A 25,145-nucleotide genomic window follows, 5' to 3' on the forward strand; every position below is an offset into this window, starting at 1 on the left:
ATGCATGACCAAGGACAAAAAAAAAAAAAACTTCACTGAAAGCAAGTCCGCTAAAATGCAAAGCAGAAAAAAAAAAACATGATGAGGGCCTCGTGCAAGCTTTTCTATTCACATATTTACAGAGCTACTTTTTCCCTCCTATACTCTACCGAAAGTCAAGAAACAAGCTGGCAAACGTTTTCTGTTCACGATTAGGACTAACTTTGGCTATCCAGCCAACATACCGACGCAGAAAACGTTCCAGACGTCGGCTGAGGGTACAGAACCTTTCTTTCGCGAGACCCCATTTTCACTTTGTTTCATTTTCTTTTCGTGCGTCCTCTGAAGTCAAGAGCTTTGAGCTGGGTAGAAGCACTTGTTGAATATATTCTGCGACGACGTGATGTTGCTTCGCTGGCAGTGGAATGCGTCTTCGAACTCTCGCATGCTCATCACAGCCGGGTCGATAAGGTCAATCTCCATGACAGACTTGCCCAAAAGCACTACCTGGGCGAAATGCTGCTCCCTAATGCTGGTGCAGAGAGTCCGCACAGCCGAAATAAAGAACAGCTGCTCCGGTGTCATTTGTGCGACACCCTGTAGCGTCTCGTCGTCATTGCCATCGAGAAAGATCTGGTACGCCTCATAGGCAACACGCAGGGAGAAGATATCCGTGATGATGCTCGTGCAGTCTGGGTTTGTGTTGGAGTTGAGACCCTTCTTGAGGTTATCCAGCAGACACTGGACTCTTTCTTTGAAGACGGTCCTCTGCTTGTCGTCCTTTAGGATACCCTCGGGCGTGTGGAACATCTCATTGACGAAGTCCCGGGCAACCATGGTTCCAAGACCGCCGAAGGTTAGGCCCCACGGTCGTCGGGTGTCATAGTATGGTGGCTGCATAGCGCCCGCTGGGACTATGAGTGTATTGTCCCGGACGTCGTAGAAGGATGTCTCACGTGGAGGTCCCACTCGGCGCTCCAGGTCCACGATGCGAGACGGGAAAATGAACTCAGCAAACCTGCGGTGCTGGTACGGCATCAAATGCGGCGGAGACAGATAGCGCTGGTAGCGATTTCGAGAGGCACTCAAGTAACGGTCGAAATAAGATCCCCCGTTTGGAACATCCGCATAATAGCTGTTGAGCTTCGTGAAGTTCTTAATCCAGGAAGGGTAGCTTACCAGGTAGTCCATCTTCGAGAACTTTGACTGCACATCCAGAGGGGCCCACTGGAACTCCTTGAGCACTACCTGAAATCCCTCAGTTAAAGCAGAGACAGTCCGCACGGCATGCTCAAAGTGGTCTCGAGAGAGCACGGTGCTAGCGAAGAGATGTCCGACAGCAAAGGGCATCACTTCATTGACGTCCCGTAGGCAGCTTCTGTCATAAGGAAATCGCTCTTCCTTGAGTCTTGTCGCCATGAAAGATTCAGTCAGGCTTCGAAAGTCGACGCCGGCGTGGCGCATGAAATGATGAACAGCTCTCCAACCAATGTAGTTCATCATACGCTGCAACTTCTGTGACGTGTCAAACGCCGAGGCCACTGTCTTCAGATATCGTACAGAACGTACAAGAACCGCCGTAGTTTCCGTGGCGCCCCCTTGTTTGTACTGGGACACGGTGTCTAAGAACTCAATCCAGCTCACGCTGTTACTCTTTACTTCATTTTTCAAGTCCCCCAAAGTTGTTTTTTTAAACCTCTTTTTACGGCAGGCTTCGTTGCAGCGATGTGCCATATTCACTTCAAATGCCATAATAGCGTTTGCCAGCTTTTCGGTGTCTTGCCTTCCTGGGCGCAGCTGCTTTATGACATCAGCGATATACATCTTATAACCAAGCAAAGTTTCACTTTTGTGTTCAGCGAATGAAAGTAGCGTACCCATTGGCACGACAAACGTGGAGCAGTCAATACCGAAAATTCTGGACTCAATTCTCTCAGGGTCGGGCAACATCTTGATAGTTACGATGGCACCGACTCCAGAATCGCGGATGAATTTGCCTAAGCTAATGTAAGGGCGAGTAAAAGTACTCACGGGAGTGTCTTCTGAATAAGGCCAAGAAGGTAGACCGTAATCCTGCAGTACTTTGTCTATTAATTCAGTGTTTCTGGGCTGTTTTTTAGGCTCCTCGAGACAAAGCCGGAAGAGGTCTGTTGCTTTTCTCACGGCGTCTGCTTGGCTAGCTTCGCCTTGATATCCAAGCATAGTTGTCTTCATTTCAGTGTACATGCTGTCAACAAAGATTCGCTCGGCGCCAAGCACAATTTTTCTGTAGTTTTGTGGTCCCTCGTGGATCCAGCTTCTGCACACGTAGTTGTAGATGCTGTCGCAGGGCCGAACGCTTGTGTTCAGCACATAGAAAAGGTGCGTACCAGCGGCGCTACACTGCACATCACGACACACATGATCGTCCCCTCCCCCTTCAGAAAGTGGCGTAGTAGGCTGCATCTCAGCTCGCCGCTCAAGCTCGTAGACAATAAGTGCGTGGGAAATGATGACGAGTACCAGCGCAGCTACAATGTTCGCAACAAGAAGAAAGCAAGGAATGCGTCGATTCTTTGACTCGGCATCTCGATGAATTTCGTTGTTCAACATGCCGTACATTGAAGGATCATTACCGAGCTTTCCGCTGCCTTTCGAAGGCGGCGGCGGAGGCGATGCCTTGGGCTGCGGTGGCTTCGGAGGCGGTCGGTTGGGCCTCAGCCCACCTGGTGGAACTGGTGGGTGTTTCGGAGGTAGTGGGGCCGGCTTCTTCGGTGATGGCGGTCCCAAAATTTCAGGCTTGAAACCAGCAGGTGGAATCGCGCTAGGCTTCATGGAGTCGACTTTCATGTCTGCTGGCTGCGCAGGCGGCTTTGGCAGAAGTGGTTGCTTCTCGTCATCTTTGGGAGGGGCAGTTTCGGCGGATGAGCCTCCAGACTCACTGCTTTCAGATTCACTGCCAGAGCTAGAACTTGTCGTGGATTCGGAAGATGAAGACGCTGACGCTTCTCCTGGTGGCTTCTTGGAAGGCTCCGCCGGAGCCGCTGCCTGTGCTGCCGCTGACTTCGGCTCTACTGCTGGTTCCACTGCCGCCTTCGCTTTGCCTGCCTCTTCCGTCTTTTCAGTCCGCGTTGTTGACGCTGTCGTGGTTCCAGTCGTGCTTCCGCTGCCGGTCGTACTGCTACCGCTGGTGCTCGAACTACCGCTACCAGACGTACTGCCAGAACCCGTGCTGCTTGTGGCACTAGTCGACGTTTCGCTTTCAGAGCCCTCCGTAGAAGAACCGCTAGCGGTGCCCGACGCAGTACCAGAGCGACTCTCTTTCTGGCTCTTGCTGACTTCCGCTTGAGGTGGCTTCACTTCGACCGCTGCAGGCGGAACTGGTTCTGACAGTGGAATTTGTTCCGACAGTGGAACTTCTTGAATCTTGCGTTGCTGTTCTTCATCTCGCTCGTCCAGAGGCACCAGTGCCGTCGACATGGGGGCAGCGCTGGTTGGAGACTTTGGCGCCTCTTCAGAGCTCCAAATTCCTTCGAGAAATTCCTTGGCGATGTCCACACTGTCTCCTGCAATAGGCATCGGTGAGATGACGTCTTCCAACTTTTCGGGCCCCGGGTCGCCATCGACACTGCCGATGCTCTTGCGCGGTGGTTCATTGGCCGGAGGCTGACTACTACCTTCATTGACGCTAATGGATGGTCTTCGGATGTCGCCATATTCTACCAGTGGCTGCTCGGGCGGTTCGCGGCTTTTCTGATCAGTCTGGCTGCTCAGTGCACTACCCGACCCGAGCGACATCGGAGGCGGCTCGACGCTCTGACTCTTCTCGTCGAGCGGCACAAGCATCTGCGGTGGCCTCTGCTGCCACGTTTCCTTCTGCTGCTCTGAACTCATGACGTCTTTTGAAGGGGAGCTGCGGCGGCGGTGCGCTCAGCGTGGCCGCTTGTCGGTGCGGCGTTGAGGTGGGCGCCCCGCCGGAAAGCACATGGATCGCCGCGCGAGCACTGCGCGGCTCTGGCGCGGCGCTGTGCCCCGTCTAAGGAACTCGCACCCACTTGACTTTTCTGCAGTACGGCTCCATCTTGGTAGCGATGAAAAGGCTTGCTAGAAGCGGCGTCTCGAGCTGGACACAGCGTATGACGCGCAGCGATCCGCGCACCTGTTTTCGTCTTCATCGACCGCGATGTTATGTCGGGGTGTTTGCCCCTGGCTTGTAATGATCGGTGGCAGCAATGAATGCGAAAGACAATCACTGCATTTATAAAACAGTACAAGCTGGCTTCCTTGGATTAAATAAAAATAATAAATACTAACACTCTCTCCTTAAGTGCAAGCACTCAAATTTGATCCTTGTCTTCTTCGTCTTTTTCAAGTTTCCCGCTGCCCTAACCATTACATTGTTTCCAAATTCATTATTTGAGAACAATAGTCCTACCTTTAGCTTTTGCGGTGAAATAGCATCATTGCACTATATAATTTGGGATTATTGGGCCCATCTAACTCCCAAAGATCTTATGCCTGATCCCTCCGTTCACAGTGGAATGAAGAAAAGGCTAACGACGATCCGAACATTCAGTCCCGAGCCATGGCATGGGCCCGTGTCGCCCGGGGTCTTCATGGTCTCGGAAGCACGCACTGACCACTTTCCCAACCCCCACCTTTTTTTTTCATAATAAAGTTAAGACTTACTTAATTACTTACTTCCTTATTTAGATCCCTCCCTCCCTCCTTCCTTCCCTCCTTTCTTTCTTCCTTTCTTCCTTCATTACTTCTTTTCCCTCCCTCCCTTTCTCCCTCCCGCTGAAGTGAGAACGACAAGAAAGCGTATACTGTATTACTGTTTCATAGAAAATAGCCACTACATCTCAAGACTTCACTGCGAGAAAGCACAAAACAAGCGACTTTAAGCTGTAAACCTTACAGCAGCTCAATAGGGGCATAAATCGCATAATAAAAGCCGGTTCACATTTTTTGGGGAGTAAAAATGCCTAAAAAAGAAATAAGACGCGAGACCGGGCCCTAATGCTGATAAGTCAAATATAACTGTTATTTGGTCAACAACAAGTAAAACTTCATAATCAAAAATAAAAAAAAATATCAATGTAGGAAAAATGGTCAGCAGGTGCGTCCGAGGCCATAAAGATTCCTTGTGAGACAGACCCACGTCACTGGTCGGGTTTGGGTGTCCGGATCATCGCTGGCCTTTACTTATTAATATTCTCCGCCACTGAGTCTGGTAAATAGTTCTGCCAATGAATCACTGTCAAGCTGATCTTTGCCACCCCTGGAACAAAACGTGCACGGTGTGCTGCGCCACCAATATCAGTCCTTTTCCCTAGGCAATTCCAGCCCTTGTGAAGCACATAAATGCAATTAATACACACACAGAATTCTGATAGCACATCAAAGGAACTGCCTTTGTATCAAAACAGACCTTTCCTATGCATTTAGATAAAAGAAAAGAGATTATAAAAGCTGGAGGTTCCTAGAACTAGCTTTCCAAATCATATATTTACACCGCCACTTCTGCCTCGAAACATCACGCATTTTTTTACGAATTGCCACCCCCCCCCTCTCCCTCTAAAAAAATAAATAAAAACAACTCCGGCGTGTACGCTGTCGGTTCCAGGTTAACTAACCCCCGCCCCCCGATGGGTATATATGCCATATGCACAGAGGCAAGAGGAAGAAGGTTTGGTCCATGCTGTCGGTTTGAAACATGCAGTCGCATGTTTCAAACCGCGTACGCTCGCTGTGCAATCGACGTGGCGCAATGAATTTCCGGGTACTTCAAGTTTCTTTTACCCCCTCTGCATCCCCTCTATTGACAAGCTCACTTCAGAGTGAAAACACTTATAGACTAAATCCGCCGATGCCCTGATTTTGCAGTAAAATGCGTCCTCGAACTCCCGTATGCCTATCGCAGCAGGACCGATTTTTTAGATGCACGGCACATAACTGGCCTCAAGTACCCGAAAATTGCAGATGGGGTCGCTTCGCACTTGGAGTTTCTGGCTTACAATTGTTCGGACATCGAGAGAAAAGGACGCTACTGAAAAAAGAATATGAATGCGGAGCATACAGTTTTGAGATGGCTCGAGTCGGGTCACGGTTGACTATCAGGTGCGGATGTGTGTACCGCAAATAAAAACCAAACAACCGGTGAACACTTTAAATATTTTACACAGACGCAAGAGCGCTGTGGCCCGGATGGTTCACTCAGTGAGCCGCCAAAGAGCCATGATCCTCTACACGAAGCCAAGCCAGAAATGACCGGGACGCCCGGAGACCAGTGTGCGTCATTCTAGATAAGTTCAAAACTCTGGACCATCAGGATTAGAGCCCCGCTCGGGACGTTACCTTGGGGCTCATTTTCTTTCTTTTTTTTTTCTGTATTACTGTATATGGTGGGGATGGAAATGGATCTGCAGCTCCGGCCAGCCATTCCCACAGTTGTGCCCAGTGTTGTAGATGGTGCCTTCCTTAATCCAGATTGATACTTCTTTCACTCTAGAGAACACACGAAGACCTGAAGCGAAGAGACGATGCCTGGTCATCACGAGCGTGGAATACTGGGAAAATCTCTGATATGGGGTGGGCATCGCCTTAGGCTAGCGTGTATAAGCCCAGAGGCTACTGCTTGCTGGGGCTTAAAGAAGGGGAAAGTTCAATCTTGCGCCGGGTCCGATTTTTCTTTAATACTAAGATAAACAAAGATTACTACTTGAGCCAAGAGCGGCGCTGTACGCTTGTCAACGGTGAGACTTTCAGCCTCTGAATTGGTAGCCAATACTATCCCAGCTATACATTAAATACTAAGATAAACAAAGATTACTACTTGAGCCAAGAGCGGCGCTGTACGCTTGTCAACGGTGAGACTTTCAGCCTCTGAATTGGTAGCCAATACTATCCCAGCTATACATTAAAGGTTGGTCGACGGTGCACGCAATAAACCATCACACAAGGATAGAAGGAACGCAGTAATAGAGGGCTGTCTGGTGGGTGATGCGCTCCGTAGAGGTTGGAAGTAGGTAGGTGTTGGTAGTACCTTCGCTTTTGCTTTTAAGCAACAAATTCACGACTTGTAAAAATGCGACTGTCACTGCAACTGCAGTAAAATGCAATCTTATGCATCCTAATAGGCCGTAGAGCGCCTAGAAAAGATTTCACAATCAGAGATGGTGACGATGAGATTGAGAACGTCACAGCAGAATGAAATTCTTAAAGTACATATATTGTGAGCACTGTATGGTGCTTCATCTTACACACGGGTGAACGCGCTGCTTTATCTTCATCTGGCTCTCTCTCTTGTAGATACCCATTGTCATCGATGAGTGTGGTTCGCTACAGTATGCGACTTATTAAAGATCTGAAGCCCTGGTCGCATACTGTAGCCAACCGCACTCAGCGATGACGATGGGTATCTACAAGAGAGAGCCGGATGAAGATGAAGCAGCGCGTTCACTCGTGTGTAAGTTGAGGCGCCATACAGTGCTCACAATATTTGCAAAATATGCTTCCACCTGGATTGGTTGTCAAGCCGTCCGCATTTGTGCTGTGGGATTTCAGACGAAAAGGAACGTGGTTTAGCGTACCTGTACCACAGGCCATCACAAACAGAGATGCGGAGGCTAACAACGTTACTGGTGGCTAACGTGGGCTGCATGACAAACAAAATAAACAAACTCGTGCCTGCCGCTGTGGTTTTAAATAGGTATACTTTGAAATGAAACAATAGGCACTACGGATGTTAAAGGTACATTCTACTGTCGTACACGAGTAAAAACATATTGGCATATTCAAGGAACTCTTACAACTTGGCGGTAGTATCGAAGGAAAAGTTCGCGGTTTAACTAATAATTTTATTTTAAATTGATCAGGAAAGTTCGGTTTTGGCAGACAGTGGCACCATACTGTGTCCTTTCGTTGCTATTAACGTGTAATTCATTTGGAGCGTCTGAAGTGAATATACTACACTTCAGCACTATGTCACAGCATCATAGACACGGGTATTTGTATACATATGAACTAAAGACAAACTATGTTTCTTTTTCAGTAAGTTATAGCTAGTTTTATTGTTTTTACTCTTGTTCGGTTCGCTTTTAAACTGAGTTCGAAACAGAAAATCACACAAACCAAGGACGGCGTTACACTTGTAGCGGCGTTTCCATCAGCCGCACTGCTAGGCAAAACGGTTGTTGGTATCCACGGTCGATAGCACCGGGTTTCTTTAGTTTATTTATTTCATCCTGTTTCAACCTATTTTGAGGAACGAAATTATAGCTTCAACAAAATATGTGCTTTCTAGTTAATGACAGGTTCTGCATGCAACCTGAGTGGCGCGCAGTCGTTGTGTTTATAGAGCTGCATAGAATTACTGTACTAACTGTATGTCGTGTCCACGACGTCAGTGTTTGCAGACAAGGACTGTGCCACCATATGAAAAAATCAATGTGTAAATGGTTCTGCCATGTTACTAAGCTTCACAGCCAGATAGTCATTAATTTTGGGATGGAGCTTTCAAGCCAAGCAGCAAAGAAATTCTTAAAGAATTTTTCTTCTTCTTTTCTTATTCTTCTTCTTGACAGAAGCAATCAGTTACATAGTTTGAACCTCTTCTATTCATCCTTCCACCCTTAGCTGCATATTTGTAACTGTTTTAGGGTGGTGACACCAGTGATTAGAAAGCAGCCAAGAGAGTTAAATGGTCATTTCGATCAAAAACACCGTGATATACCCAGCGAATCATTCGCGTCTATGAGAACTGCTTCGGGTGTGCTTGAAAAAAAAGGAAACAAAAGGGAAGAATTTACACAACTTCTTTTCAAATGTACAAGAAGTAATTTTTGATAACTAGGCTTTGCGGCCTGTTATTGCTTCAATTAGTTTCCTCTGCATGCTGGGAGACTGCGCCCTAGTACATACTACCATCTCTTCAAGTCCACTCTTAAACTTTCTCTATAACGGGTTCAGCAAAGAAGGTTAAAAGGCGAAATAAACAAAAAAGTACGCATCGAACAAAAAAAAAAAGAAAAAAGAAATGCCCTAATAAGTGGGAAAAGTCTCGGATTCGCTCTTAACGGAAAAAAGTGTGACAGCGCGGAAGATTGAAAGTATTTTTCTTTTTCTTTGCGTCCTTTTTCGTAGTCTTTAAATGGAAAAAGGCCTGCGAAGGACAGGCGAGTGTTTGAGTCCCCTATGAAAGCAAGGCAACTATGAAGTGTGGCTTCGTCGTCTCTACTTTCTTCGGAGCCCTCAGTCGCGTTCGCCGTAGCGTCCTGTGTTCGAGAAACCTCCGGGGAAATTTCTGACTCTAGCTGACAGAGGACGTGAATGACGTATCTTTCCGGAAGAGCGGTGCTATGGCGCTCAGGGAGGTGCACTAGAAGCTGCGATGAAAACCTTCCTCGGCAATGGAAGGCAGAGAAGCACGTCCAAAATCTGCTCTTCTTATGTTCTACATGCACTGTACCGACGCAACGCCCAGAGTAGCAACATGTGCCGGCCGGCTTTTCAGTGTTTTGCAGGCGGCATCGTTTATTGGAAGCAACACGGCGGCGCGGTATGGCAGTGAATATGGCGTCGGGCAAGTTCACGGTTTCGCCTCCTCCCGAATCAGCTGCGGCTTCCATGCATCTTGGGACGTGTCTGGGGCTGTTTACAGAACTGCGTCCTGTTAAAATTAATCTATTGCGCCCGGCTACCCTTGCATTACTGCCCACTACTTGAAGATTAAATATCGGCATTCAATTTATGAGAACATACAAATGAACGGGAATAAATGGCGGCCTATATACGTGATAAGTTGCTATTTCTAAGTTCGCACAGGAAACGGTAGCTTTCTTACGTTTTCATTTCTATCCTTTTCCTATCATTTTCATACATACCACAATGTGTCATAGGCACGATGTAATCTGCGTGCCTTCTCAGTAAACGAGATACAAGTGTTGGTCATATTCTCCTGCAAACTCTGTTGGATTGGAAACAGCACGTTGCCTGAAGCGCTATGTACGCTTGCGAAATATTAAAACAAGTTTACGCTGCAGGAGCTAGAGTCTTAGCATATTATAGATCCCAATCACGTACATGAATCAAGAACTGTTCTGCGTCTTAATATCTAAGTTTTTGTGGACGCTAAGCAAACAAAAAATTTACGGAAGACGCTTAAGGTTACTTACGTGCGCTGAATACGAAAGCATTAATGTCTCATGGTGAGTTCTGTTCATAGAGCACATGTTCTTGAGCATACATCTAAATTTCTTTGTTCCCAAGACATAGAATGCTTTGCATCTCCCAGTGGGTAGCGTTTCTGGCTAGAAAGTCAGGGTCCGCAGACTCGAATCCCACAAAAAAAGCAGCAGTCTTTCTATTTCATCATTTGATTAGTTTCATTCAGGTCCAATATTATGGGACGGGTTATAATTGTGAATCAAATATGTAAAAAGTTATAAAACTGCGCTTAAGCCTGCTTAAAAGCGGAAATGACGAAAGCTACATTATGGGACTGCCACTAACTACATCGTCATTTTCATTCCTACCATGATTATCAATATCACTTTTCTTTGTTTGCCCACTCCTGTCATAGCCTCATCGAGGCTGCAGTACGTACAAATAAATAAATAAATATCACTAGCGCAAATATTATCATTATCAACTAAATACCCCGTCATTGTTATCGCTACTACCATCATTACATTATCACTAAATGCAGCCCCATTACTACAGCTAATGTCTCATTATCATTATCACTAACTGAAGAGTTATTCTCATCGCTAGACAAGAAGAATTACGACGGGTTTCTCCCGAGTAGTGGTTAGCGCGTTCGGCTGGAAATCGGAGGAAAAATAGTGTGATTCTCGGTGGTGACAAGTTTTTTTAGTGGAATGCCTTTATAGGCTCATGGTGACACTCGTCTCCGTTCGTCCCAAAAGTGTCTGCCGGGAGTGTCCGCAACATGAAATTATAAATACGAAAATCTGCCTTCACCGGGAAGGCAGATTTAAAGCCATCCGATGTGTAAAGCCATCCGATTCTCAGCCGAGCGTGCTAACCTTTACTCCACGCAGGGCTCGTGAGAAACCGATCGTAATTCGCCTTATCTAGCGTGAGGATGATAGCAGCGATGACAATGACGATGTAATTAGTCATTATGACAATGATGATATTAGCATTAGTAATGATGATGATGATGACAGTAGGGATGAATGACGATGCACTTAGTGGAAACAGCCCTTTAAAATGGCATTCGCCGTTTCCGATCTTAAGCAGATTTAAGCGCAGTCTTATCATTTTTTCTTTATACTTTCATGCGGCGGACACCCCCGGCGAACAGACACGAGCATAACCATAAGCAAAGAAAGGCTTTCGCTTCAAAATTTAAGAGCATGGCGGAACCTGCAGTGGAGAAATGCGAAAGCATGAGCGTTGATGCTGCTTTTCCGATACCAAACGCGTCATTAGTTTTTAATTTTCTTTTCAATTTCTCAATTTGCATTTTTTAACATTTTCATCCACCGTTTAAATGTTTTATTTGTTTATTTCTCTCACAGCCCTCCAACACCCTTCCACTAAAGAAGGAGAATTATGGACACCTGCAGGAAGTCGGCTTAGGTGGCTGTTACCGTGATTGAGTGGTACACAGAACGATGGTAGTTCGATTGATGGCGTGGGCCCGACATTGTTCCTTGTAAAGTCATGAGTACACGCTTTGGTGACACGCACTTATGACGTCACTCGTGACCCAAGAAATGCATTTGTATTAATATTTTAAAATACCGCTATGCGCATGCTTAAGGTATGACTTACGAGTCTGACGCTTCGAAAATGTGCTTCTGAAGTTTGCCCTGCGTTCACAAAAAAGGTTGTCAGCCTACCACACAAAACCAAAGGAATAATTTTTCTTTAATTGGCAGCAAAAAATACAAAAACGGCTAACAGCCTGTCGAGCAAAGAACTGCGTATAAATTGATTGCTGTCGTGAAGTTATGGAATATGAGAAAAATTCAGGTGCATAAACTCATTCGCTGAAAATGTCCGCATCCTGAGAATATGTATGCTGTCTCGCTAAATGTGAGCGTTGTGGAATGCTTGAAATTATCGCGCGATTTCATGAGATTCTTTCAGGTTTCTAGACGACTTCGAGTTTTGCTGCCGATCAGCATGCAATATAATGCTTCGTCTTAAAACTTTATTTAAATCTATATTTCCAGACGCAAAGTGGGCCCTGAACAACAACCTTACTCTACTATTTTACCCGCAGGGCTACCACACACAAGACAGCATTGACGCGCTGCTCTTATATACTAGGCTGAATCGAGACATAGCTGTTGTTAAAGTTGGTTTGGTTGGTTTGTGGGATTTAACGTCCCAAAGCGACTCAGGCTATGACAGACGCCGTAGTGAAGGACTCCGGAAATTTCTTAATGTAATGGGTGTAACGTCCCAAAGCGACTCAGGCTATGAGAGACACCGTAGTTGAGGACTCTGGAAATTTGTTAATGTCCCGTGGATGCAAAGAATATAAACACTTACTATAAAAAAATACAACAATATTACGTGCAGAAAAGAAGAAAAGCTTGACTATACGAATGGTTTTTTCAGGTACAAAATAATGTCACATAGCACATTCGAAGGTTAGCGTAAGCACCGGATTAAGGTCAGCCTCTCTTTCTTATGTAGATGGCTTGGATTACCCCTCTTCTCAGCCGCTCGCTGCCCTTTGTTTGACAGGAATGCTTCAAAAACCAGCGTGCAGCCGCAGTTAGCATGCTTTTCTAGAACACATGAGGCCTGAAGACAGTTATTCCTTGCAAATTCTTCGTCAGCAAGGACAAGACAGAATAGCTCATTATGAAACACTCAAAATTAGCTGATTTCTTACCTTTTCCCCAGATAAACTGGATTACAGAAGTTGCTCCCTTGTTACCTCAACTGATATATCGCCAACTGTATAACTCGTACCCCAGAAAGCACACTTGTCATGGCCCGTGAGAAACAAAACCGTTCGCCCCAACAACGTTGTGATAATGACGTCCAATAAAAATAATTGTAGGAGTTATCCCTTTTTATAACTCTGCCTCGTGGAATTGTCTTACTGATGACGATTTACTTAACCGCTTGAGAGATGTAGATATATTACACAAAGTTAAGGAAACTGGTTTCCCCAGAACCTTAGGGTTTTTATCATTGCATGCATGTCGAGAACGCTGACGAAAAGATGTAAAGGGACATAGAACACAAAGTTGCTCGTGTTGGGGTTCGTGTATTACTGCGCCTGGGGACGGAAGGCGTGCGGCGAGTCAATTCAAGAAATAAAAACGCGTGCCTCTCATTGGTCGTTTTTCCGGGAATTTATATGGCGACGGCGGCACCAGGACGAAGTTCCTCCGGCGGTGAGCCCGTTAGAGCCGAAAAACTAGTACCTGTCGAAGTATAAAATTACGCACATGTTGTGCTGTCGTCAGGGCAGGGAGCCGTCAATAACCAATGAAAACCGGGCGAGCTGTCACGTGGTCTTATGAGCAGCACAGCCGATCAAGCCGCACTGATCCTCCGGTTGTTTTCTGCGTTTTTGTTTTTGGATTTAGAGGTCTGAACATAAGTTAAAGATGTCTGTTTAATAAAACCTTATTGCCAAACCAATAAAATAAACAAATAATTACAAAAGTGCATTGAACGACTGTCACGAAATCGGCGCACATTTTCATCAAGCCGGTACGGCGCGAGGCCCGCGCGGCGTCGCGTGAAAAGCATGGAGAGAAAAGCCTCCTTCCCCGCGCGGGAGAGCGCGTAGCTTTGTACGCGTTGCTGTCACCCTCTTTCCCATTGCCCGGGGAGGACGGTGGTTCATCGGACTGGAATACGCCAGAAAATTCCAGAATCTTCTATGGGACCTAGCCAATGACGACGCGCGGCTCGACGGGAGGAGAAGAGAGAGCTATAACCAGCGAAGCTAAGTGTGTGTGCACGCTAGCTTTGACGCGTGCTAACAAACAGACGCGGCGCGCCCTATTTAAAGCGACCGCGCCGCTTGTTGAGTCAGTCAGACAGTTCGTCAGTGTTTGCGACGTGTTCGCCTGTGCTTCGGCAGGACTCCCGGGGATCACCCGCTGCTGGCAAGCCCACGGACCTACAAGGGAGCGGCGCTCGTCTCGTATGGAGGCCACATCGTGACTCTTGAGGCGTCGGACTGCAACAGTGCCCGGTGAACAATTTGGTGTTTGTTTATGTAACTCTCTCGTATTTCATCTGTTGTAAAGCCTCTATGTTATTGAATACCTGCGTAATTGCATGCTTAGCGTTTGTTATTCTGTGAACCTCTCGTCTGTGCATTTCAAGTGATCTTGTGTGTTCCTTTGTATCGTCTCTTGCTGTGCATAAATTGTGTTTTGTTTGTTACTTCTGACTCCGATCCTTTCTCTGGTTTGAACCGGCGACCACTGGGCACCAAACGACCACCCCCTTCTGTCACTACAAGGTAGTTGAATTACGGCTGAGCTTGCCACGCAAGTCGAGGGCATCTCCTTTGCGACCGGAACAGCTACCCCCACTCACTCAAAGGGTGTCTGGGAGTGTGCGCACCGTTAAGGGCGCATCGTTTATAATACCCCCTAACTAATAACGGGTGACAATTATTCTGGCGTCCACGACAGGACGTTTGGTGCATTCAAGCTCAGAGGACGGAGAACGAGTTAGACGAGTTTACGAACAGGTCGTAAACTGTGTAGCAGCAGAGCGATAGCGAGAGGTTGTGCCGCGCGGAATCGTTTAGGCGAGGTTCGCTAAGCAGACTTAAGGCTGCACCCAAACAGTTCGCGCTTCAGAGATGAATCTGAAAGAGTTGATTGAGGCTGGCACCCAGCTGGGGTTGCCCGGTGCCGAACTGCGCAAATGGGTTAGCCAGAGAGAAAAGGAAGAAAGAGAGAGAGAGGAAAAGGAACGAGAGAGGGCTCGAAAGGAAGCCGAGGAAGAAAGAGAGAGAGCAGAAAAAGAACGAGAGAGGGCTCGAAAAGAAGCCGAGGAGGAACGAGAGAGGGCTCGAAAGGAAGCCGAGGAGGAACGAGAGAGGGCTCGAAAAGAAGCCGAGGAAGAAAGAGAGAAGGCTCGAAAGGAGCGGGAAGAGGAATTTCAGCGAGAAAAGGAATTACTTACTATGAAACTTCAGCTCCAAAACTCAGGGAACAACAACGGTTTAGCTGAAGTGCATAGCTCCAGTGAAGGACATAGCAGCTTGCGGATAGACGCAAGTAAATTGATTCCGAAATACGACGAGAGAAGAGAAGATCTCGACGCGTTCCTCTTGCGTTTCGAAAGGATCGCCATAAATGCAAATTGGACAGACAGTGAATGTGCTACCATCTTGAGCACTTGCCTTAGCGGTGAATCATTAAGTGTGTTTGGAAGACTTCCTCTTGAGGATGCAGGCAGCTATAACAAGGTGAAAGCTGCATTACGTAAAAGGTTTAGATTTACGACGGATGGGTTTCGTGAGAAGTTCAGGACTGGAAAACTTATGGACGGTGAAACGGCAACACAATATGTTGCGCGATTAAGTCATTATTTTGACCGCTGGACTGAACTCTCAAAAATTAAACTAGAGTATGGCGCACTTCGCGAGCTCCTCATTAAGGAACAATTCCTGGGCAGCTGTCACCCTGGTCTGTCACTTTATTTAAAAGAAAGTAAAGCGCATACATTGGACGAAATGATGGATCTGGCAGACCAATATTTGGAAGCCCAGGGAGGCGAAAATTTGAGCAGGATTGTAAATTCTGAAACCCCTCGAAAGCCCGAATTCCGGCAGACACAGCCTAGCGTGAAGTCAACCCCGAGGTGCTATCTCTGCGGGCAACTAGGCCACATCGCACCTAATTGCCGCAAACTCGCAACCAACAATCCATCCTCGTGTTGGAAATGCGGACAGAAGGGCCACAAAGCGATGTCGTGTCCCGACGCTGACAAGGCAGCACCGCAGGCGGCATGCGCGGGGACTCCGCCAGAGTCGGAATATCGCCTGGAGGAAGAAGATGCCGATGGCTTTGTTGAGCTTAAGAACGGCAAGAAAGTCCGCGTGGTGCACGGCCAAGAGGAGGAGGAAGCAGAGAGAGGGGTTAATCGGAAGGACAAGAAAATCCGAGTGGTGAACGCCGTAGTACAGCACAACCTGGATATGCGGTGAATCGGATGCCGGTTTCGAGGGAAAAGCTAAAAGGAAAATCAGTTTCTGTGCTACGAGATACAGGTAGTAGTGCCGTAATCGTTAGACGCAGTTTGATTCAAGAGAATGATCTGACTGGTGAGAAATGCCCTGTGAGGCTGATTGACGGCTCAATTCAGCTGCTACCTAAGGCAAAATTGGAAGTGCTGACGCCATACTATTCTGGAAAATTGACAGCCCTTTGCATGGAACGTCCTATCTACAATTTTGTGTTGGGAAATATCAAGGGCGCAACATTTCCCGAGGATCCTGATCAAGGTCTCGCGCCTGTGCGCTGCAAGGAATCTAAAAAGAAAAAGGCAAGGCGAGGAAAGCAAGGCCATGAGAAGCCGGAAGAAAAGCCTCGAGACAAGAATAAACAAAAGGAAGCCCCTCAGGAGGAAACCGAAAAGAAAGAGACGACTCAGGACATTAAGCCAGAAATGCCTAGGCCGTCGCTGATGCAGGTAGCCCCAGTGTTTCTCCTACTTATTGGGGCATTACTTAAAATATTTCGCCTTCAGCGGAAGGAATACCGGTGCCTAGGAAAGAGCACTACTACAGTGATTCTTTTTGTTGGTCTGTGCGCGTTGGCACAGGTTCCCGTGTATCCGTCGGCGCTACTGGTTGTAGGGGCAATTATCGGCACACATTGGTTGTGTGATTTGCAAGGGGACTATAAGTCATGCCTCAAGGAATTTTCAGTAGTCCGATCGGGGAACATAGAAGCGTCTCAAATGCGAGAGCCTAGAGCGAAGGCATTATCCCTGGCGGACAGAAGCGTGTCACGCGCTGATCACGGGTTGTAATTACGCTCGGAAATTTAGGTTTGTGCGCTTCGCATTTGAAAAGCTGTGTGTTGTTGATTCTTATGTGTATCTGACGACAGTGTGGTGCTATGTTTGTGAACATCATGGCATTGATGTGTGAATTTTGTAATGTGTTATTACAGTTTGTGAAATTTGTGCAATGTGTGCGACGTGGACATTTGCCCCATATACTTGTGAGCGCATGCATGTGCGCGCGATGTTCGTGGTTGTTGTGAATATTGTGGGACAATATTCTTTAAGGGAGGGGCAGTGTCACGAAATCGGCGCACATTTTCATCAAGCCGGTACGGCGCGAGGCCCGCGCGGCGTCGTGTGGAAAGCATGGAGAGAAAAGCCTCCTTCCCCGCGCGGGAGAGCGCGTAGCTTTGTACGCGTTGCCGTCACCCTCTTTCCCATTGCCCGGGGAGGACGGTGGTTCATCGGACTGGAATACGCCAGAAAATTCCAGAATCTTCTATGGGACCTAGCCAATGACGACGCGCGGCTCGACGGGAGGAGAAGAGAGAGCTATAACCAGCGAAGCTAAGTGTGTGTGCACGCTAGCTTTGACGCGTGCTAACAAACAGACGCGGCGCGCCCTATTTAAAGCGACCGCGCCGCTTGTTGAGTCAGTCAGACAGTTCGTCAGTGTTTGCGACGTGTTCGCCTGTGCTTCGGCTGGACTCCCGGGGATCACCCGCTGCTGACAAGCCCACGGACCTACAAGGGAGCGGCGCTCGTCTCGTATGGCGGCCACATCGTGACTCTTGAGGCGTCGGACTGCAACAGTGCCCGGTGAACAATTTGGTGTTTGTTTATGTAAGTCTCTCGTGTTTCATTTGTTGTAAAGCCTCTATGTTATTGAATACCTGTGTAATTGCATGATTAGCGTTTGTTATTCTGTGAACCTCTCGTCTATGCATTTCAAGTGATCTTGTGTGTTCCTTTGTATCGTCTCTTGCTGTGCATAAATTGTGTTTTGTTTGTTACTTCTGACTCCGATCCTTTCTCTGGTTTGAACCGGCGACCGCTGGGCACCAAACGACCACCCCCTTCTGTCACTACAAGGTAGTTGAATTCCGGCTGAGCTTGCCACGCAAGTCGAGGGCATCTCCTTTGCGACCGGAACAGCTACCCCCACTCACTCAAAGGGTGTCTGGGAGTGTGCGCACCGTTAAGGGCGCATCGTTAATAATACCCCCTAACTATTAACGGCTGACAACGACATTAAAACAGGAACAGCTCATGCACAGGCAACATGGCCTAATTGTGGCGGTGGGGTGTGGTGTTGGAAGGAGGAGGGAGGTGTTCCTGGTGGCTGTTTGGGAACGTTCCGTAAGGCAGAAAAGTGCGAGAACCCTGGCTAGGTATCTCACCTATTCGGCGTAGTTCTACAGAATTAACCATAACAAACGACTTTCAGCCGAGACGTCTAATTACTGCAGCGCTATTGTACGCTATTGTACGGCTCTCGTGAGCCTTTTTACGAGCTCTTCGCACTTCATAGGGCGCAACAGCTCTGCAGCACGCCTGCAAAATGAAACAACAGTCATTAAAAGTAGCATAAACAATCTTTTTTTTTTTTAGCTTTACTTCTGCGTCCTCGATGATTTCGCGCAACGTTGGGGAACTTTAAGGTAATCTTCACCATCATCATTATCATCATAATCCCTAATACGTCTGCGGCAGGCCAACTGCCCCTCCCCTTGGTCTCCAGTTCAAAGTGCCTTGGACCAGTTGCAGCCGTTTTTACCGCGCGAAATTCCTTAACGACTTTTCCACACCTGTTGCCGCTCTCCCGCCCAATGCTATGCTTGCCTCCTCTGAAGTTCCAGAGCTGTTAAACATGATTGTTATAGTGTTTCCCCGAAAACTGCGGCGCGATTTTAACTCAGATACTGACACGAAAGAAGCGAGAAATTCTTAGCCAGAACGCGCAATGTTGCAGGACCCACTGCATGCAACGTGAGATAACAACCCTCCGGGCACCCTTGCAGATCAGCTAGCGCAACATCTGTCAAAAGCAGGGTGTTGCTCCATCGTATGGCCTCTTCGGTGTTAAAGACATATTGTGACAGCTTTTTTTCTTTTTCCTAACAACAATTGTGCGCGGTTTTTTTGTTTTTTCTTTACGCCGCGGTCCCAATCTGCAGGCTAAATATTTCTAAAGTCTTGGCATTCGCCCACCATTTAGAAAAGAACGTTGACCTCAAGAAATGAAACTTGGCCCCGGGTTTTTTTAACGCGCCCTAGAGCAACATGCTTCGTTCCATTCGCCCGGGATGAATGAACTTTTCTCGGGGGTAAGGTTTTCTGGGCAAAAGTTACCGCCTAGCCAGAAATCCCGACGTCCGCGATTATATATATAAGCTCGAGATGAAGCCACGAGCAGACGTAGAAGGGACCCTTATAGTGGGAGGTCGTTCTTGACGTGCTGACAAATGACCTGCGTGGCGTAAACAAGCCGGGCTTGCGCTATGGGCGCGGCAATTTCTGTCCGAGCCTGGTTTTTGTCTAAGATAATTACACGCACCGTAATGGTGCAGGCTAGCCCTGCCACCCGCCACACAACTTTAGAACAAGGGCCTCTGCACAATCGCCCGTTGGTAAGGGAGAGGTGGCCGCAGGTTCTGGCATACAAGCTGCAGAATGAGTCAGGTCTAAAAGCCCAGGTTCTGAAGTTTAATCAGCTGAATAAAGAAATTTCGCACTGAGGGGAATCGTTTTGGAACATCTGACTGGGATATAAGGCTAGTGAATAAGTAAGAAGCAGATGTGAGAAGAAAGAAGAGAAAGAAAAAATCTGCAAATACCTGCATCCCTTTTGCACCATTTGTTCGGCATTAGAAACAAACTGAGATTGTGTGCCTTATATTCTGCCCCTGTGGTTTGTAATATTTTAAACGTATTATAACACTTTATAACATTTTATAACGTTTTATTAAACACCACGGCGTATCAGAGCCTAAAGGGGCACACAAATTAATAGACAGAAACTGCTGCTGTGTTATGAGCATAACGTAGCCCTGATTAGCGAGTATAGCTGGAAGCAAACCCAGAATATTAACCTGATAATTACAGCTTAAAATTGTATACATTTGCAAGTAAGATTCGAAAAATTGCGCTACAAAAGATGGTTGGTTGGTTTGTGGGGTTTAACGTCCCAAAGCAACTCAGGCGCTGCCTCCTTGCTTTGTAATAGACGCCTTTCCTCTCACTGCAGGCACTTTCAGAACACTGAACATTTCTTATATAACTTGGTCCTTCCCATGCAGCTTTTAATTCTAGCCGCTCAATGCGCTGCCTCCTTGCTTTGTAATAAGGCCTTTGTACAGACGTTATTACAGTAATAGAAGTTCCTGACCGATCATTTTTAGAGGCATGTAATGGTTCATTCAGGACGCAATTTAAGCTGCTGAGGAGGTTCTGAGGTTTCGGCAATTAGCAATAAATTCTTTAAAGAATTGCATATAGGACAAAAGTAGGTCAAACTGCCCTAACTTAAAGGCCTGCCTGTCCTGATGTATTCTGCAGGCACTTTCAGAACACTGAACATTTCTTATATAACTTGGTCCTTCCCATGCAGCTTTTAATTCTAGCCGCTCAATGCGCTGCCTCCTTGCTTTGTAATAGACGCCTTTCCTCTCACTACTTCAAGGAGTGACGCTTACACCGCGAACACACGTTGCGCGACTTAGAAAAATACGTAACGTTCATTTCCCCTCCTGTATTATTAAAAGAAAATAAGAAAATAGATCAAACATGGAAGAAATGCTCAATGACCTCAATGTTTTGTACGACTGGGAAAATTATAGCAATAGAAATTCAATGCACCGTCTTTTTGTGTCACTTGTCATAATGTGCTCACGAAATCCCGTTTGTCGTCTTTTCGGCTCGTCGTGTTAGCGTTAAGGGCTACATGAGACAGAATGTTGAAAATCCTCCAAGGTAGGCTGCAGCAGTATGTGGATCGGGAGCTTCCGGACGTGCAAGCTGGGTTTCGCAAGGGCAGAGGAACTAGAGATCAAATTGCCAACCTTCGCTGGATCATGGAAAGAGCAAGAGAGTTCCAGAAACCCATTTACTTCTGCTTTATTGATTATGCGAAAGCGTTTGACTGCGTAGATCACAGCAGATTGTGGCAAGCTCTCCAAGAGATGGGAGTTCCAATTCACCTCATCTGTCTACTCAGGAACCTGTATGAAGGGCAAGAGGCCACAGTCAGAACTGGGCATGGTCTTACTGATTGGTTTCCGATTGAGAAAGGGGTGAGGCAAGGCTGCATACTGTCGCCCTGTCTATTTAACCTATATGCAGAGTGCATCATGAGGAAGGCCGGTCTGGACGAGTCTTCAGCTGGAGTGAAGATTGCTGGAAAACGTATCAACAACCTTAGATATGCGGATGATACCACTTTAATGGCAGAAAGTGAAGTGGAACTCAAGAGACTTCTGATGCGCGTACAAGAAGAGAGTGAGAAGTTTGGGCTTAAACTGAACATTAAAAAGACAAAGATCATGGCGTCTTGCCCTATCAAGTCCTGGAGCATCAATGGACAAGAAGTGGAAGCTGTGACAGATTTTCTGTTCTTGGGCTCCAAGATTACCTCGGAAGGAGACTGCAGCCATGAAATTAGGAGACGCCTGCTTCTGGGAAAGAGAGCAATGGTTAGCCTTGACCGCCTAGTAAAGAGCAGAGACATTAGTCTGCCAACCAAGATCCGTATAACTCGTGCTATGGTCTTTCCAGTTGTGATGTATGGATGCGAGAGTTGGACTGTGAAAAAGGCTGACCGCCGAAGAATTGACGCGTTTGAATTGTGGTGCTGGCGAAGACTCTTGAGAGTTCCTTGGACTGCCAGAAGATCAAATCAGTCGATATTGTCGACCATAAACCCTGACTGCTCATTGGAGGGTCAAATTCTAAAGTTAAAGCTCAGCTACTTTGGTCATCTGATGAGAAGAGAGGAGTCGCTGGAGAAAGATTTGATGTTGGGAAAGGTTGAGGGTCGCCGGAGAAGGGGTAGGCAGCGAACGCGATGGTTAGATGGCATCCTCGAGGCACTGCAGATGAAGTTATGTGATGTTAAGAAGATAGTGAGAGACCGGAAAGCGTGGCGTGACATGGTCCATAGGGTCACGAAGAGTCGGACACGACTGAACTCCTGAACTGAACTCTGAATCTTTTGCGCTCTAGATCATGACTGCATGCCCATTTCAATTTCTTCCAGAGACTCGAACGTGCGGCCTCGCCAGGAAACGTTTACAGTTGGAAGAAAAACATCTTTTTTTGTGTGTGTCTTTTTTTTCTGAAATAAGACCAAAACGATTACTATTGGTGAGGTGTTTCGATGAAATAAACACCATAAAGTGGACTTTCTGTTGTTTTTCACTCAATTGATTTGGGCGTGCTGTGACAGTTCTTTGTAGTTAAAACATTTTTCCCATTGCTGCCTATTTGAGCAGCCTAATATGGATATATGCTGACGATTCACGTCTATCAAGCCCTAGGAACCCGCACACGGAGGACTACCGGCGGAGACCTTCCCCGACGTACCGCGTGTTCAGGTTTTCTTAAGCGCCCAGCAGTTTGGCTGCCTTTTAGATCTTCTTTGTGCTATAAAAGTGCGGAAGCAGTTTAGAATCAAGATCTAATTAAAAATCTAGGTATGTAGCAGCAACCTACATATGTCAGCCTCAGCCTCCCTGATCGTTTGCATCTCATGGCGCTTGCACTTGCGAAAGTGGGCTGCGGCGACGATCCCTATACTTCTGTCCTTGTTCTTTTTTACTTCATTAGTATTTTGGTTGCACTAAAGAGGTGTTTTTGCGATTAGGAACTGATAGTTTCTAGATATACTCGAAATTCATTCTTCTCTTCCGTGTCTCTATAACAGACAAGTATAGCAACCAATCCACCTGATATATTTGGTGTTGATCGTGTACTATGCAGAAACTTGGCTGGTTATTTGAATTTTGTATATGCCCTTGTGATGCAAACTGTGCTAATTCAGCTCTTAGAGAGCAGTCAGCGACTGCTGTCTCATTAAGTTGCTTTCGGAGCTGTTTTCTTCTTGTAAGCGCTTGTTCGTTTGAACGTGTTACTAGATAAAAAAAAATGGTAGCCTACAGTACCATTTTATTTTATTAATTTGCGACTGACAAACAGTGCACATGAAGCTGCACAGGAAGGTTAGGAATTGATCCCAAAGGAAACTTATGGAACTTCCCGAATAGCTCAGAATAAAAAAGCTCCCGCATCGAAATTGCTAACAACGCAACTTTAACCATCTGCCAAAATTGCGTTTACGACTGAGATATCGCAGCCAGCTATGGCTGGAGTCTGTTGCCAGCAAGATACGTTTAGTGATGCTTTTTAGGGCACGAAGCCAGCCTCAGGTGATTGAACAGAAGGAAATGAAATATCGTGCAACCGACGTGTACGGTCTCTTTTTATGCCTCTTCTTTTTCTTTAGCATCTCATTCTTCAAACTGACTTTCTGCAAGGCAGTGTGTGCGTGTCTAGAGACCCATGCGAACAATTCTGCGCACCTGGTGCCATTTTCCGTTCGGCAATTCCAGAGGCTTTTACGGGTCTTCGCTCCTCCCGTACGAAAGGTGCTCGCTCTATCGCTGTGGGCCCTCTGCGCGAGGTGTCGAGTGCGAGGATTCCAATCGAATAGGAATAGGCACCCATACCGCTACGCCATTGTTCTTCGCGCAGCGCCTGCAGGCACTTTGCCCGCACAAACCTCTCTTCGCCTGCCTTTCTTTCGCATCGCCTCCCTGATATTTGCCTTTTTTTTTTCCTTCTTTTTCTGAAATGAGCAAGCGCCTATTGTGGAATTGGCTCCGAGTTCGCTTTTGGCGACCTTCCAGTGGTGGCGAGGGAACGAAACGAGCCAGCGCCATGGTGCAAGGCGGCTTCGACTTCGCTGAGGAATCTCATCTCGCAGGAATGGCGCCGTCCGCTCTATAGACCGCGTTTCCCTTCCGCAATGGACGCCTTATCTTGCCCAGCGAGCCCTGACCTTCTCGCCTCTCACTCTGTATTTCTTTTGTTTTCTCCCTTCTTTCATTGTTTTTCTCACTTTGCTCTTCGGTGTCGTCCCTCCACTACTCAGCCGCGCCTTCTCACGGCCCTGAATGCGCTCACCCAGGGTTCTCCGTTACAACCGCGGCTCCTCGACTCTTATTTGCGAACAATAGGGGCGATAAAGAGGGAACGTCTCTTTCTACCTTTCCTCCCTCACTCTTCTCCCTTTTTATTCTCGAGCGCGCGTCTTTATTTCGGCATCTGGGACACGCCTTCGCTGTCTTTACGCCTTTCTTTTTCCCCTCCGCTCCCCTCTAGTATCCCTGATGCGTACCCCGCTGGGGCGTTCAGAATTCCGGGGACTGGCGTGGCCCTAAACACTTCCGGGAGAATCGAAGCTTTAGGGCTTCCACTTCCGCCTTTTCTTTCCTTATTGCCCTCTACACCCACCTCGTTCAGATTTCTTTGCAGTCTTCGCCTCAATTTCCGCTTCGCTAAGGCAGCGTTGTGATTAGTGTGTGCGTGCGAGCGTGAGCCTGCGTGTGTGTTTGTGTGTATGGGAGCGAGAGAGACAGAGAGAGCGTGCGCGGTAATTCGCGCGTCTGTGTGCATGATTGTACACTCACGTATTTGACTTTAGGTTTATTGCGCTTTTGCACCCTCGCCATGAATACAAATGCGTCGCTTTGGTTTACCGCTCTTTATTAATGCGATTACCAAAGCAGCATAGAGCCGCACTTCTTTATTCCATAATGGCGTGCATATGTGCCCGACAGCAAGAAATTGCCTGCCACGCAGCCCAACATACCTGGCTATCGCCTTCTCGCTGCTGGCAACGACCTCCGCCCGTTCAAAGTGAAATCTTTTTATCAATGCCTTACCATATATGCAAAATCACATATCGGATGGCGCCCAAGAATCGGTAGACGAAAAAGTTTGGTGTATGTCACTGCTGAAACTGTAATTTTTTTTATTTTACTAGACTGAGGGGGGCTTTGTATCGGAGGGAAACGCTGCAGTACGGTAACTTCGACAAAGTAAGTGTAGAAGCAACAGGTCCGACCACACTGCGTGTGAAAGCAGCCTCATCATGCGTTTGGAAGCTTAAAAAAAAAAAAAAAAACCGAGAGAACACTCACTTTTGCATG

At 47.1% G+C, this 25,145-nt stretch overlaps 1 protein-coding gene across 1 annotated transcript; it reads right to left on the reverse strand.

Annotated features, from left to right (window-relative positions):
* Nucleotides 1–327: 327 nt before the first annotated feature.
* On the reverse strand, nt 328–3,852 carry LOC146185870 (neprilysin-1-like). Its single transcript, XM_084607938.1, has one exon. The coding sequence runs from the start codon at nt 3,850–3,852 to the stop codon at nt 328–330; it is 3,525 nt and encodes a 1,174-aa protein (XP_084464064.1).
* Nucleotides 3,853–25,145: the final 21,293 nt, after the last annotated feature.

Source organism: Amblyomma maculatum, chromosome 6, assembly GCF_055883805.1.
Source record: "Amblyomma maculatum isolate TAMU_Amacu chromosome 6, ASM5588380v1, whole genome shotgun sequence".
In the NCBI taxonomy this organism is placed as follows: Eukaryota; Metazoa; Arthropoda; class Arachnida; order Ixodida; family Ixodidae; genus Amblyomma; species Amblyomma maculatum.